We start from the raw sequence: 14,915 nt of genomic DNA on the forward strand, positions 1-14,915 counted from the left end.
TTTCAATCTGTTTTAGGGTGAATTTATGTTCAGTAGGATAAGCATGCAGCTAGGTGCTGACAATGTTCTTTGGAGATTTTGGTCCATGCTTACCCAATAATACAATTATTTTAAGCCACTTACACAAAGCATCATGGATCAATAGATGCTTGCTGTGTATGCCACATTGACTCTACCATCTGCCTGTTGCTGCAGAAATAAGATTCACAAGACAATGCAAAGTTTTCCGAGCCTTTAGGTTTGGAAAACGCTGGATAAAAAAATGCTGGTAATACTAATTAGAAGTGTTTTAGTAGCGTTTAGCAGTGTTTAGGAGCGTTTAACATTTTTTTTCTTCTGGAAAAATGTTCCAAAAGGCTCCATGCACGATAGTGTTTTTTTTAAGCTAAAAAAAGTTGGTAATAGCGAATTTTAGTAGCGTTTAGGAGCATTAGCATTTTATTAGCAGGTTTACAGTACATGTAGAAAAAAGCTGTTAGGAGTGTTTTAGTAGCATTTATTAACATTCAGGAGCATTTATCATTTTTTTCTGCTGGAAAAAATGCTCCAAAAAACTCCACAAGAACAATTTTTTTTCTGCTCCTAGACGCTGAAGATAAAAAAAAAATGCTAATGGCCTAAAATATTTTGCATGGACACATAGGATAACACTATTTAGCTTCTAGGAGCAGAAAAAAATATGCTATTAGCTTCTAGGAGCTTAAAAAAAACGCTAGTGTGCATGGAGCCTTATGTAATGAACACGGTACCCGACCTCTGCCCTTTCCACCAACTCATGACAAAGATCTGTCAATCTCCCACCATGCTGTCACTTGCGTAACAATGCAACTCTCAGCTTCACCCTGTGCAAAGATTTTCCAGCTTGCGGGACCACAATCTAGTTGTCAGCAGCCTGAGAGCAATTGTCACTGGGTTAGGTTAATTAGCAATTAACCCTTCAAACTTCAAACTGCCACCAGATTGATTTGGGCCTATCAACCCTTCACAATGTTAGCAAGAACAAATGTGAACAATAAACGTCTGTCACGCACAGACAGGTATATTCAGAGGATTATTATATACAGTAGCACTCTTCAAGACACAGGGATTCTTTAGTTTGCATTAAAAGCCTTAGAGATAGTCTTAACACTTTTCAAAATAGGGTTTATTAATGAAAAGGTCAAATGGTGAAATTAAAATATTTACAGTAAAGGATGTTACAAAGACATAAAGAGAACAATAACACAACAGAGAAATGAAAGGAGGAGAAAATGGAGAATACTTGCAAAGTCCGGGTTTTATCAGTGTCTAATTGTCCAAGCAAAAATGTTGCCATGGTTCTCTTGGGTGTTCCTTGGTTGGTGTTAAAACGAGAGCTTCCTTAACAGGTCCTGTCATCCCCTTTTCTCTGATATCAATGGGGTGTGGACAGAGACCCTCTGACCAATCGTCTGGTTTAAGGGATGGGTGCTGGGAAGTTACCACGTTTGTGACCAAGTCCAAAATAGTTTTATACTAATATTATTATCTTCTAACATATGCAGGTTGTATTCTAGAAACTGGCAGATTATTATTCAGAATTATATTTCATATCCAGGGATACCAAACACTGCGTACCTTGGAGGAATTTGTCACCCATGAGGCAGGAGACTGCTTTCTCCCCTTTTGTATGTGTTAACATAGTCCTGTATGACCATGATTTACTCAGTATAATATTTCCTATTCAAATATACACCTAAAATGAATGTGTCCTGTTGGATTTTAGGAATTGTGTATGGATTGGTAAGTTGTGGAATAGACATTTTATGGCACACTATGCATTCCTAGAGCTTCAATGGCCTTACACATCATGTGTGACAGGCATGACTGAGTTATTATGGTTTTAAGATAGGTCCAAGGGAAGTCTTTTTTCATGATCCATGGAAACAGACATCCTGCAGACCTCAATTAATGTTACAACAACATTAACAGCTCTGACCAGGTCTGTTTACTGAGTTCTGTTGTTCCTGATTGAGATAAGAGGCTCTTTTGAAGTTCATTAAAAGTTATGGCCACAAATTCCATAGTTTGCAGGTGGAGGGAGGGAGTAAGATCACTGCTCATGAAAACACAATGGCTGAGACCTTAACAAGATGGCTGTAGCCTACAACTTCCATGTCCCTATTGCGCACAATCATTACACCGTAGTCATCCAGTTGTGATACTTTCCCCATAAGCTACTTTTTCTGTTCTTAGTTGACAAGAGTCACCTTCTGCTGCTGTAGCACATACAGTTCAAGGTGTATTATTTTTTTAAGTTTATCCCCAGTAAACCACTGTTCTGAAAGTGGCTATTTAAATGGTTTTGGACTTCCTAAAAGCTTGAACAGGTCTGGCCCTAATCCATTGACTTCTTTCATTAACAAGTTGGATTTTTTATTAGACAACAAATGTTCACTGTACGTTTTATGGTTTTTAAACATTTCTCTGTAAGTTCTAAAGACTGTGTGTATGTGGTTTGAAAAGTCAATCAATGACTTTGCCTTGCACAAAACTGCAGCAAACGGGGAAACCAAAGAGAAGGTGGCAGGACCCAGATTGAGCTCACGCTGGCTAACAGGTTAAGATTTCAAATGTGCAAGATGGGAAGGGGGTTAGAACAGGGGCACTTTATTTCACAAAAGTTTTATTGAGTTTTTGATTTTTAAAACAACTGGTGAAAGTATAAATCATATACATACAATTACACTTAGGTTGAAAAAAAAGGAGGGATACAAAGCATGGAGAGTCAGAAGAAAAATATAATCTGAAGGTCATTATAGCTTGGGATAGCTCTTCATGCTTATCGGGGTAGTCAAGGATGGGAAATATACACCCATGCAGGAATTCCTCTTGAGTAGATCATATAACAATTATGTGTGGAGGGAGAATATGTTTGTTAGACTACCCTTCAAGGGATTGTGCAGTCGAGCAGGGGCACTTTAATTGCACAAACAGAGATGTCTTTACATTTAAAAGATTAGACTGTTCATTCTGAAAATTACCTAAATAAAACATGCTTATGAATATAGAGTCAAAGAAAAGTGCAGCGCTTCAACACTCTAAGCGCTCCCCTCATATACTAGAATCAGGTTCTGGCTTGGAGTCCATCATTCCTCTATGAATAATCCCATTGAATGAAACATGTCAGAGGAGTGGCCTTGGGGGTAGGATCAAGTGCCGAAGCTAGGTTTTGCATGAGAAGTCATCGTTGGTGTGCTGCTCTTCCTTTTAATGATACCACTTATGAATATGCTCATGCTAATAAAGTTTTCAGATATTCAAACATTTATAGAGCTGATATTAAGAAACTGACTGAACATCTGACTAACACCAGTCAGTAGTGTGTACAGAAAATGATGAGAATGTTTATGCCCTTTTAATATTTCTGTCCATAGTTATAGAGAGAGAATTTGTTTATTTTTGTAGCCAAGAATGCAATATAGAACCACTCTCTATATACAAAGGAATTAAATGCAGGGTGCACATTGGAGTTGGTTTTGATGGTATTTCAAGGCTAGGAAAACAAACGTTTTTCCTAAATACAAACATACAGTTATAAAACAGCAAACAAAACTACAAAATAAAGGTAATGCCATATAGGCAAAGTTGTAACAAAATCCCATAGTAATCTGAAAGAGGAAGACCCCTTTAAATGCTTATGACTTTATTCCTTCTATAATACAATTATCTGTGAGCATTTTAAAGGCCTAGGATTTATTTTGAAAGATTTGGTTTGTGCATCTCCTCCATTTGGCTTTCACTTAAAAAGACAATCTGACTGATATGTGGCCTAAGGGAATTCTCCCATTTGTCAAAAGACCTTTCATATTCATGTTAAATACAGCACAACTAGGGCATTTTCCCTGCCTCACAGTCTTTTCACTAGATCTGACGTGTGATCATAGGAGCTTATAAGAACAATTTATCACAACCTCTTGCCAAATTGCACAGCCAAAACCTGATTAAAAACTACAGGCAAAATCATATATTTTCAATGCTGTTTACTCTTGGGTCTTATATGATTTTACTACACTGTATAAATGTAAATAGTTCCTATATTGTTGTCAATTATAGCAGCATATATTTTACTCATCAGCCTTGAATTACAGCTCAAGCGTATATGAAAAAATAATAAAAAGAAAGTTGTTGATCGCTTTTATTTATAGTAGTTTAAAAACGCAAATTTGGTTTTATTTCATGTCACAGTAGAAAGGAAATGTATTCACATGGATTGTGAAACAATATATTTCTTTTCCAGCAAAAAAGTGAAAACATCAAAGAAACATATTTAAAAAGCTAAGAAAATTACTTACAAACACCTAGATTTATTATTTCATAAATAGGCGCAACAGGCTCCATTAATAATAAAAAAATAAAAAAAACAAAAATAAAATAAAAAGATTAAATACAGACACAGTATGGAGAAACAATAACACATCGCCAGATATCAAGGTTATAATTTAGCGGTTCCCAATCTGTTTCTGCATCTAGTAAAATAACATGTAAGCATTTGGCAGTCTTTATACATATAGGGACATAATAACATTTACTAACAAATACACAAGAAGTGATACAAAAAGCCATTTTAATGTGGTACAAAATAAATGTGTTTGCTTTCAGTAGAGCCCACTGTATATTTAGCCAATTTTTCTTGATTTCTTGGGAAGGAATTTTTCTCTGAGATATTTTTGAAAATATAGACATATTAAGCAATAAAAAAAGAAGCAAAAATATGAATGCTTGCCAATTCTAACCATATTTTCCCCCAAAATTTACTACCTGGAATGTACGATTTTGAAATTTAGTAATTTAGCAACAATAACATCCACATTTTATACTCTAGGAGAAGGGACACTCATGCTATGTACATCCTTGCTATGAGTGCTACATCAAGCCTTTAAGAAAGTCTTTTGTAGATTTTTATAAATGACCTTTGTGAAAATCTTTGTGATCTCCATGAGTTTTTAGTCGAGATGACAGTTGCTAAGGCAGCTTACTAGTTCAGCACTTCACAGCAAAACCGATATATTTGAAGAGTCCAGATTTCTTTAGTAATCGTCTTTCAGTAAAGGGAAAGTAATGTTACATAAAGAAGTTTCAAAAGAGAAGCAAGACTATTTTTCCCAGAGTGGATGGTCCACAAATGCAAATGTCCTAAGTGCTTAGCAACTTTAATTTTTCTAATAAACTGCAGATCTTCCTTGGTCACGAAATGCAATCCTTGACAAAGGTTGTCCCTGCATTCTTCCTCTGAATGAAATTCATTTCCTTGGCTTGTGTTTTCAAGTTAGGTACAGTGCCTTGTCTCTTTGCATGTTCCTATAGAAAAAAAAAAACAAGCTAATTAAAAGTTTTGGACAACTAGGTGCTACCTTTTTTTGTCTGGAGGGTAGCAACAGACAATTGTGAGCTTTATGTATTTATATTATATCTAACTAATGAATTGCAAAATTAAAGGAAATATGAACTTAAAGTTTATGTATAACATTTTTAAAATATAGAAAATTACTTGAAACTGCCAAACATATATTTTGTTGCATTTTTTTATGTTGCACTATATTTGTGCAGTGGTTTATCAAACACAAATTTTCAGGAACAAATACACATCAATGAATTTTGGAGCATAATAACACAATATGATACTCAGTTTTAGTAAATTATAAAAGATGATGTTTTGCTGGGTAAATACTGTAGATACCCAACATGTCATGCTTTATAATTGTGCACACCTGTGGAATTGCTACCAAATTATGATACATTCAATTATCCATAGCAAAGCTTTAGCAGCCTTTACAGGCTAGCAGTTTATTTTTTGTTTTAATTGAATTTTGTGATAGCACCGGCCATGACAGCATGGGTCCTTCTTATGGAGAAATTTGGGGTCTATTAGACCCCAGATCTCTCCTCTTTGCAAGCTGATAAAGGCTTGTAAACAACAATCTGAAACAGTAAGTGACAAAATCCTTGTAGCTTCTGGTTTCTGACATCACAGAAGGGAAGGTACAATGGAAGCTCCTCTCAATCTGTCTAGTGCATGCAGTACTGGGCTCCCTGGTGGGATGTGAAAGCCCGGTAAAGGTGGTGAGCGATGCACGGGGGGACCCCTTCTGCCACCTGTAAAAGTGATTGGGCAGTTGTATAGCCTCTAGAATAACTTTTAGGGAATTGCCGGCTGAAGAAAATGATATCAGGATCATGGCTGCAGCTGCATATCTGATGTCACTGCTCCTGACCAAGGACATACAGGTACGTCCCAAGGACGGGAAGTGGTTAACCACTTGCCTACTATGCACTTCTACCCCCTTCCTGCCCAGGCCAGTTTTCAGCTTTCAGTGCTGTCGCACTTTGAATGACAATTGCGCGGTCATACAACACTGTACCCATATGACATTTTTAGCATTTTTTCACACAAATAGAGCTTTCTTTTGGTGGTATTTAATCGCCGCTGGGTGTTTTATTTTTTGTGCTATAAACAAAAAAAAGAGCACAAAATTTGAAAAAAAGAGCACAGAATTTTGCAAACTGGTAATTTTTCTCCTTCACTGATGTGCGTTGATGAGGCTGCACTGATAAGCAGCACTGATGGGCACTGATAGGCAGCACTGATGGGCACTGATAGGAGGCACTGACAGGCGGCATTGATAGGCGCCACTGATGACACTGCTGAGTAGCACTGATAGGAGGCACTGATAGGCACAGGTGGGTGGCACTGCAGGGCACAGGTTGGTGGCACTGATGGGCACAGGTGGGTGGCACTGCAGGATACAGGTTGGTGGCACTGATGGGCACAGGTGGGTAGCACTGCAGGGCACAGGTGGGTGGCACTGATGGGTACAGGTGGGCAGCACTGATGGGCACAGGTGGGCGGCACTGCTGGGCACTGATCGTCCGGGCACTGATCATCAATGCCGATCCCTTCGCTGACAATTGCAGGTTATTGGCAGTACTTTTCTCACATTGTGACAGCATGAGGAAAGTACAGCCGATAACTGGCAACTGTATTTACCCAGTGAGTTATTGGACACAGCTGATCACGTGGTAAAAGTCCACTGTGATTGGCCATTTACCATATCATGCAATCAGCTGCGTACATAGGACACAGCGACCACCGGCAGCACTGGGTGCAACCCGCTGGCAGCATGCAGGGGGACGTGTTCTGGAATGACGTCCATGGATGTCGTCCCAGAACTAGACAGCCGTGCTGTAGGCATCCTTCGGCTATGGCATTCTTGGGATTTGGTTAAGCAACAACAGTAGAGCTAAAAGCAACAATAACAGTAACCATAGCAGTGGTAATAGCACATATTAACCACTTGCCCTCTAGAGGATTTACCCCCCTTCCTGACCAGTTCATTTTTTGCGTTACGGCGCTGCGTTATTTTAACTGACAATTTCGCGGTCATGCTACTGTGCACCCAAATGAAATTTAAGTCCTTTTTTCCCCACAAATAGAGCTTTCTTTTGGTGGTATTTGATTGCCAGTGCATTTTGTATTTTTCACGCTATAAACAAAAAAAGACCGACAATTTTGAGAAAAAAAACAATATTTCTGACTTTTTGCTATTAAAGATTCTCCTTTCATTTTTTTATTTGTTGTAGGAATTAGCCACTTACAACCGAGTCCATGAAATAAAAGCATGGGTCATTTTTTGCAATTCTGGGTTTCCTCATAAAGAATAAGGCCCTGTACATTCTTGAAGTTAAGTACTGGTATGTCAGTGAAATGACTGGTCCATCCTTGAAAGTCTAAATTGGTGGACGGCGGGACGGACATGTCTCTTTGAGGCTCCGTCATGCCTCAGGGAAGACAGCCGCCCGAACATAGATCCCGGCCTGTGCCGTCATATAAACAGACATATGCAGCCCTGAAGAAAGAGCAGCCAAGCCATCCCTACACATCTGAGGGTTAGTCAGATATTGACCCAGAGACCCCCATACACGCTTCTACTCCTGATCTTACTTCTCCTGACCTTCTCATGCGCTTTGAAAAAATGCTACACAAAGCCCTGAAACAGACTTCTGACCACATCACAGACAAGCTGTCCGGAGAAATCCGCAAACTAGGGCAACGAACAGCTGACCTGGAACAGAGAGTGACCTCAACACCTCACTTCAGACACACGCAGATGACCTTGACCTTCTGCTTGATGAAAACGCGATACTGCAAACGCGTCTAGAGGACTTTGAGAATCTGGCTAGGAGCTCAAATATACAAATCCGCGGCCTTCCTGAGTCGGTCACTGACGTCCAATCTACTGTCACAGCGTTATTTCAAGAGCTCGCCCCTGCTATCCCAATAGAATGCCTGGAAATGGACAGGGTTCATAGGGCATTAGCTCCACGGCGCACCGATGGCCCACCACACAATATCATAGCCAAACTCCACTTTTTTCACACTAAAGAGCAACTCCTACAAGCAGCCCACAATGCAGAATCCCTCACATTCCAAGTTTACAACTACAAGCTGTTTCAAGACCTCTGCCCCACTACCATCACCAAACGCAGGGTCATGAAACCTCATATACAGGTGCTCCAACAACATGGCATACCATATAAATGGAGCTTCCCTTTCGCAGTGTGTTTCCGTCAACAGGCCCGAGACTAAATCTGCAAGACCCCTGATAAGTTACTAGACACCCTGCGGAACCTCCAGCTACACCCACCAACAACACCATCAGAAGGCTCCAGACGGCGTTCAGCGTCCTGCTCACCGCAGAAACCTCACCCTCCACACCTCGTTAATGGTCAACTCAACACCCACAAATGAGAGCGTTTTTCATCACCTGCTCCGTCTCCACAAGATTCCATGGATTGAATCTCACCAACCAACTTCCACCCTACCACTTACACACAACAAAGTGAAACTCCACCATCACAGTAGTTGACACACATAGTGTCTGTTCTCCTCATCTCTCACCCAGATGCAGACATTAAGCATTCGTATACTTATGTTAGCCCTCAGGGCCCATACCGTAATTTTGATCTTTTTCAACTTTCTTCCTTTTTCTTTCTTTTTTCTCAATGTTTTAACATGAACTGAGAAAACTCTCTCCTGCTGTCCCGCAAGTTAAAGGTCATCTTTACTTTTCTCTCTCTTATATTGTTGAGAGCTTGTTGTGCCTTATATGCTACTTGTTGGACTAATTTTTAAACAGTTATGTTTGAATTTATGTATGTGGACCTCGGTTCTGGTGGCACGGGAGACTATATCCTCTCACCACTATTGGCTTACCTAGATAGCCGATGCCGCCCGAGCCTAGGACCCCCTGACTCCTCCGTGACCCAACCTTAATGTTTTTTTTTTCCCCAGGATCTCACCGCCATACATTTGTGTATATGCTGTCTTCCCCATGGCCCGTGTACCTGTGCACCCACTACTAGCCCCTTTGGTATTGAGATTTTGATACTATTTGGGCTACTACTGTTCCCTAGACCACCCGATTTCCGGGTGACTCCGGGGACCATCTCTTTGGCCTAGTATGGCCCCCTACATCTCCCTCCTGATACCTTTCCCTAACTCTATCCTTCCCCCCTCCCCCCTACATGACTCCACAACTTTGTTTAACTCCTCATCCCACCCAACTGCTTCCTACAATGACTACCAGATTCACTTCCAGCTGGTAACACCCTACTATCTGGTTCGCTAAACACTCACCCCATGGGTTCCTTAAATATTCTCACCCTGAATGTTCAGAGCCTTAACATACTACAGAAACGCAACAAGGCATTCTGCTCCTTTGCATCACATAAAGCTCATATAGTCTGCCTTCAAGAGACACACTACACTCCTTCCTCCACTCCCAAATTCTTTGGCCCCGCTTCCCACAGGTCTACACAGCCTCCTCTGCTACGAAACGCAGAGGGGTACTCATTGCCTTCCACTGTACGACGCCCTTCACACTGCATACTGAGATTAAAGATCCTGAAGGTCGTTACCTCCCGCTACCCAGGCAACTTCTGGACGTTGAAGTCACCATCACAACATACTACGCCCTGAACCAAGGTCCCTTACCGTTTCTCTCCCACCTATTATTGGTCATTGACCACCATAAACGTGGTACACTGTTAGTTTGCGGAGATTCAAATTGTACCTTATACCCCTTCCTAGACAAGTCCCCTCAACCCCCCCCCCCCACCACCTCCAAACAAACCTTCCAAGCCATACTACAATGTTACTCCATGATAGATACCTGGAGAGAACTTAACCAGACAGAGCGCCAATATACCTTCTATTCTCACCCTCATAAGACATTCTCAAGAATAGATCACATCTTCATGACTGCTAGCTCCTCCCCTCGATTATTGGCCTCCGAAATCCTCCCAATTCCCTGGTCAGATCACTGTGCTGTACTCACTTCCATTGCCTCTTTGGCCCCATCCCCCCCGATTCCTCCTGGATCATCAATGACAACCTCTTAACAAATCCAACACATTGCTCAGATATTGAAACTGCACTCAAAAACTACCTATCTCTAAACCAAACCCCTGACATCTCAACTCTCCTACTTTGGGAAGCACATAAACCTGTACTTCGCGGGTTCTGAATTAGCAAAGCATCCTCTTTAAATAAAGAGAAAAGACAACAAAGCCTTCTCCTTAAACAAACCTATAACCAATCTCATCAAGCCTTCCAGACGACCCCTTCCCCAGCCACCCGAGAAGTCCTGGAACGGTCCAGATTGGCCCTTGATCTTCTCCTCACGGACCAGGCGGAGTTCTCACTTCGCAGATCCCGGCATAAATATTATACAAAAGCCAATAAACCTGGCATCTTCTTAGCTCTTTCGCTCCGTAGGCTTGATCAAACCCATTCGATTACGCACATCTTCTGGCAACCCCACTAGTAATCTGGAACGCATCCTACAAGTCTTCCACAAACAGCTCTCACGACTTTATTCTTCCTCCACACCCTTTGACCCTTCCCAGGCTGACACCCTTTTGGCCCCCCTCACCTTCCCAAAACTCTCGGAACACCAACTGACAGCACTAGAGCGTACCATCACCCCAACTGAAACCCTAAATGCTATCAAATTCTTAAAGCCCCGTAAATGCCCAGGACCCGATGGCTTTTCCGCCACATACTACAAAATATTTGCCCACCTCCTTACGCCTGTTCTTACTAATGCCGCGCAACTCTCCTAGCACACATAGCTAAATCTTGCAATATTCCCGCCTTTTTTCTGTCCTTAGACATCCGGAAGGCATTTGACACAGTCTCGTGGCCATACCTGCACTACATTCTGCGTCGATGGGGCTTTGGCCCTCACTTTTTAACCTGGATCTTCTCACTCTATCGCATACCCTCGGCCAGAATCAGGTATCTTGGACATCGGTCTGCTCAATTACCAATTTTCCGTGGCTCCAGACAGGGCTGCCCCCTGTCCCCTCTACTCTTCGCATTGGCCATAGAACCGTTGGCTCTTCTGATTAGGGCCAACCTGGATATTCATGGACTCGAGATAGGAGGCTCCCTTCACAAATTATGTCTATTTGCAGATGACGTTTTACTTTTTCTCACATCCCCTTTGACTTCTTCTCCTTCTCTCCTCATCGAGAGGTTTGGCTCACTCTCAGGCCTTCAAATTAATCCCCAAAAATCAATAGCACTCAATATCTCCCTTCCCCCTAAAGATCTGGCCCATTTGAAATTGATACTTCCGTTCTCCTGGTCACAATGTTCTATTCCCCTCGTGGGTATAAAACTGACCCCCAATATCTCTGATCTATACGCCGCCAACTACTCCCCTATGTTAGCTCATCTAACTGCTCTTATGACCAAATGGTCCTTTCTACCGCTTGCATGGCTAGGCAGAATAGCAGTCGTGAAAGTGTCAATCCTCCCCAAAATTTTATACCTTTTCAGAGTTCTCCCAATCTCGGTATCTACCCATTACCTTCGCACCTTACAGCGTTGCATACTTTCCTACGTCTGGGGCACGTTACGACCCCATGTACCCCGCTCAACCCTGTATTGCCCCAAACTAGGTCTCCCAGATATTAGCAAGTATACCAGGCGGCACACTTAGCGCAATTGCCAAACTATCACGCGACCCACAAAATCCCTCAATGGGTTATCCTCGAATCCATAGAATGCGACCCCTTGTCTACTGCTAACCTTCTATGGTTAAAACCTATAGACCGCCGCTCGATAACAAACCCCCTCACATCTCACTTTTTGTTGCTTTGGTATAAACTGAAATCCCGCTATCTCTTACAATCAGCACATAATCCCGTTCTCATATCTGAGAAACCCAGCCTTTCCCCCAGCATGGTCTTTACCACACGTATTCAAACAATGGACCTCAGCCAACCTTCTCCGGGCCCATCACTTCATGCTTAGGAACAAATTTAAACAAAGTGAACACCATGTCTCCCTTTGAATGGGCTTGTCACAAAGACCCCCATAGACGAGGCCTCATCACATGCCTGTACTCCCTTCTTACAACCTCGGTCACCACGTCACCCCCCTCATACACTCGCAAATGGGAAGCGGACCTTGGCCGGCAACTAGACCCTTCTGACTGGGACCATATCTGATCCAATACTAAGTCATCATCGCACAATATTGTAGCTCTAGAAACCAACTATAAAGTCCTAACCAGTTGGTACCTAGTCCCAGCGAGAATTGCAAAGTATACACTTAATTATTCCCTCACTTGCTTTAGAGGCTGTGTAGACCTAGGTATGCATTTACATATATGGTGGGATTGCCCAATCGCCCAAGCCTTTTAGGCGGACATCTTTGGTATACTGTCTAAACTTAGCGCAAAAACACTCCAGCCAAGCCCGGTTACTGCGCTGCTCAATCTACGCCCCCCCCCCCCTGGTGTAACCAACTCACAATTCAAACTTATTCTACAAGTTACCACGGCAGCCAAGCAGGTCATAGCTAAGTCTTGGAAATCTCCCTCCCTAAGCATTGCAGTAGTTAAAAATAAAGTTATCCAGGCTATGATTCACGCTAAAGTGGAAGCCACAATTCTAGATACTATCCCTAAATTCCGGAATGTTTGGAACCCCTGGGTAGAGTGCTTCCTCCCACCAAACTTTGACGACTCACTTCTTAACCCGTGATAAATACTCCATACTACTCTGGTACCATTTGTTGCCAATCTCGCATTCTCCTCCATTTACTGCTGCTAACTGTGGAGTCACTTACCCCTTCTCACCCTTCCCCACTCTCCCTCTGACCTCCCTGACCCATCCCCCCTCCTTTTTTTTTCCCCCTAACCATCCTGTATAACTCTATGCTCCTATGTTATGATCCCCCTACGAATCATTTTGGAGCGTGCCTATTTACTTGTTAAAATTTTGTATTAGCTTTACCCATCTTATGTTCCTTAAAACTGTCATATTTTCAATTCACCATTCCCCTCCTCTCCCCTTTTTTGTAAAGACTCTACTGTCATTGATGCCTATTATTTTAATCTTATGTTTGAGAAATGTCTATCTCTAATGTCCCTTCTCTTCCTCCCTGTTAAAATTCCAATAAAATATTTGAACAAGGAAAGTCTAGATTGGTTAGTAAAAGTATCCGTCAGTTAAAGTTTAAGTGGGAAGGAAGCTTATGAGGGAGTATGCATCCCTTACTAAAATTAAAGGAGCTTACTCAATCTTATTGTTTCCTGTTAATGCTATATTTTGTTCAGATGTTACTTGAAGTGTATCTGAAGGCAAATCTTTTTTTTTCTAGTTTTGGATGGAGTAATGGTTTACCCTCTCTATTTGTCATAGTGACCACAGACACCAGGCATGAAAATGATAAACAATCCAAAATTTTGAGTTGTCGCTGAGGTGAATTGTCCAATATGGGCACTTGCTTTTGTGACAGATGTCTAAGATGACATTTTCTTCAATTTCTGGAGATTTCCTTTCACTTTTTGCTGTGTTTACAGGACGGGAAGTGAACAGTAATCTTCCAAGTGGGACACAAAAACACATGAAAGGTCTTGTAACCATTTCCTAATGTATCCAAAACTAAATAATATAAAACATTTAACTTTAGATGCCTTAAAAACTATTGGGTGATTTACTAAAACTGGAGCAGGCGGAATCTGGTGCAGCTGTGCACAGTAACCAATCAGCTTTTAACTTCAGCTTGTTCAGTTAAGCTATAAAAAATGAAAGGTAGAATCTGATTGCACTACACAGCTGCTCCTGATTCCAGATGCTCCAGTCTTACTAAATTCCCATCTATGTTTTATTCTCTGGAACATTTTGTGCATTTTGTTATCTGTATAATTTTCCCCTGTTAAATCTATAAAGTTGTACATTGACAAACAAAATAATGGTACTACATAAAAACAACAACAAGGATCATTTTTGGGTAATTGTATGTATGTATATATGTATCTATCTATTTATCTTTGTGTATCTGTATAATTAATATTGTTTGTATTGCGTCTTTTCTACCATGTAACATTTCTATGTATTATATATTAATTCTATTTATTAGTTAAAGAGTGTAAAATACACCGTAAATCTTTATATATAAGTTGTTTTACAACTAATAACTATGTTCCCAAGGCATGTGCATTAAAGAATGTTATCAAACATTAATAACATGAATACAACACTAGAGTGTGCTGGTAGCCTGCTCACCCACTACTGCAGTAGTCATTGTTCCATTCTATGGCCTGTCCTGGAGGATTCCGGCATCCTGAGCGGACATACTCCATTGCTTGAGTAACAACCTGGGCCGCTGTAGATGTTGGGTTGATAAGATTCTGGTATTCTGACTGAAGAGTAAATCCCTGAGTGACAGAGAAAAAAAATACTGTATAATTAGCTACAAAGAAAAAAAATGAATACACCGCGCACAACATAATGTTCAAGACATAAAAGATTCAATTAAATGTAATTTTACTTTCCGCATTATCAATATATTGGCATCAAAATATACAATGCACAGCAAT

General features: G+C 41.1%; 1 protein-coding gene across 2 annotated transcripts in view; it reads right to left on the reverse strand.

Annotated features, from left to right (window-relative positions):
• Window positions 1–4,142: 4,142 nt before the first annotated feature.
• Window positions 4,143–14,915, reverse strand: part of TOX (thymocyte selection associated high mobility group box) — a 294,268-nt gene continuing 283,495 nt past the window's right edge. For both annotated transcript variants that reach the window (XM_089685306.1, XM_089685308.1), the window contains 2 exons: window positions 14,602–14,753; window positions 4,143–5,319 (listed from right to left, as the gene is read on the reverse strand). In XM_089685306.1, the coding sequence (XP_089541432.1) occupies window positions 5,283–5,319; window positions 14,602–14,753 (189 nt within the window). In that variant the 3' untranslated portion in view covers window positions 4,143–5,282. The remainder of the gene's footprint in view (window positions 5,320–14,601; window positions 14,754–14,915) is intronic.

The sequence above is a fragment of the Staurois parvus genome, unplaced genomic scaffold (genome assembly GCF_062004578.1).
Source record: "Staurois parvus isolate SC_StPar_1 unplaced genomic scaffold, SC_StPar_1.0 ptg000371l, whole genome shotgun sequence".
Taxonomy (NCBI): domain Eukaryota; kingdom Metazoa; phylum Chordata; class Amphibia; order Anura; family Ranidae; genus Staurois; species Staurois parvus.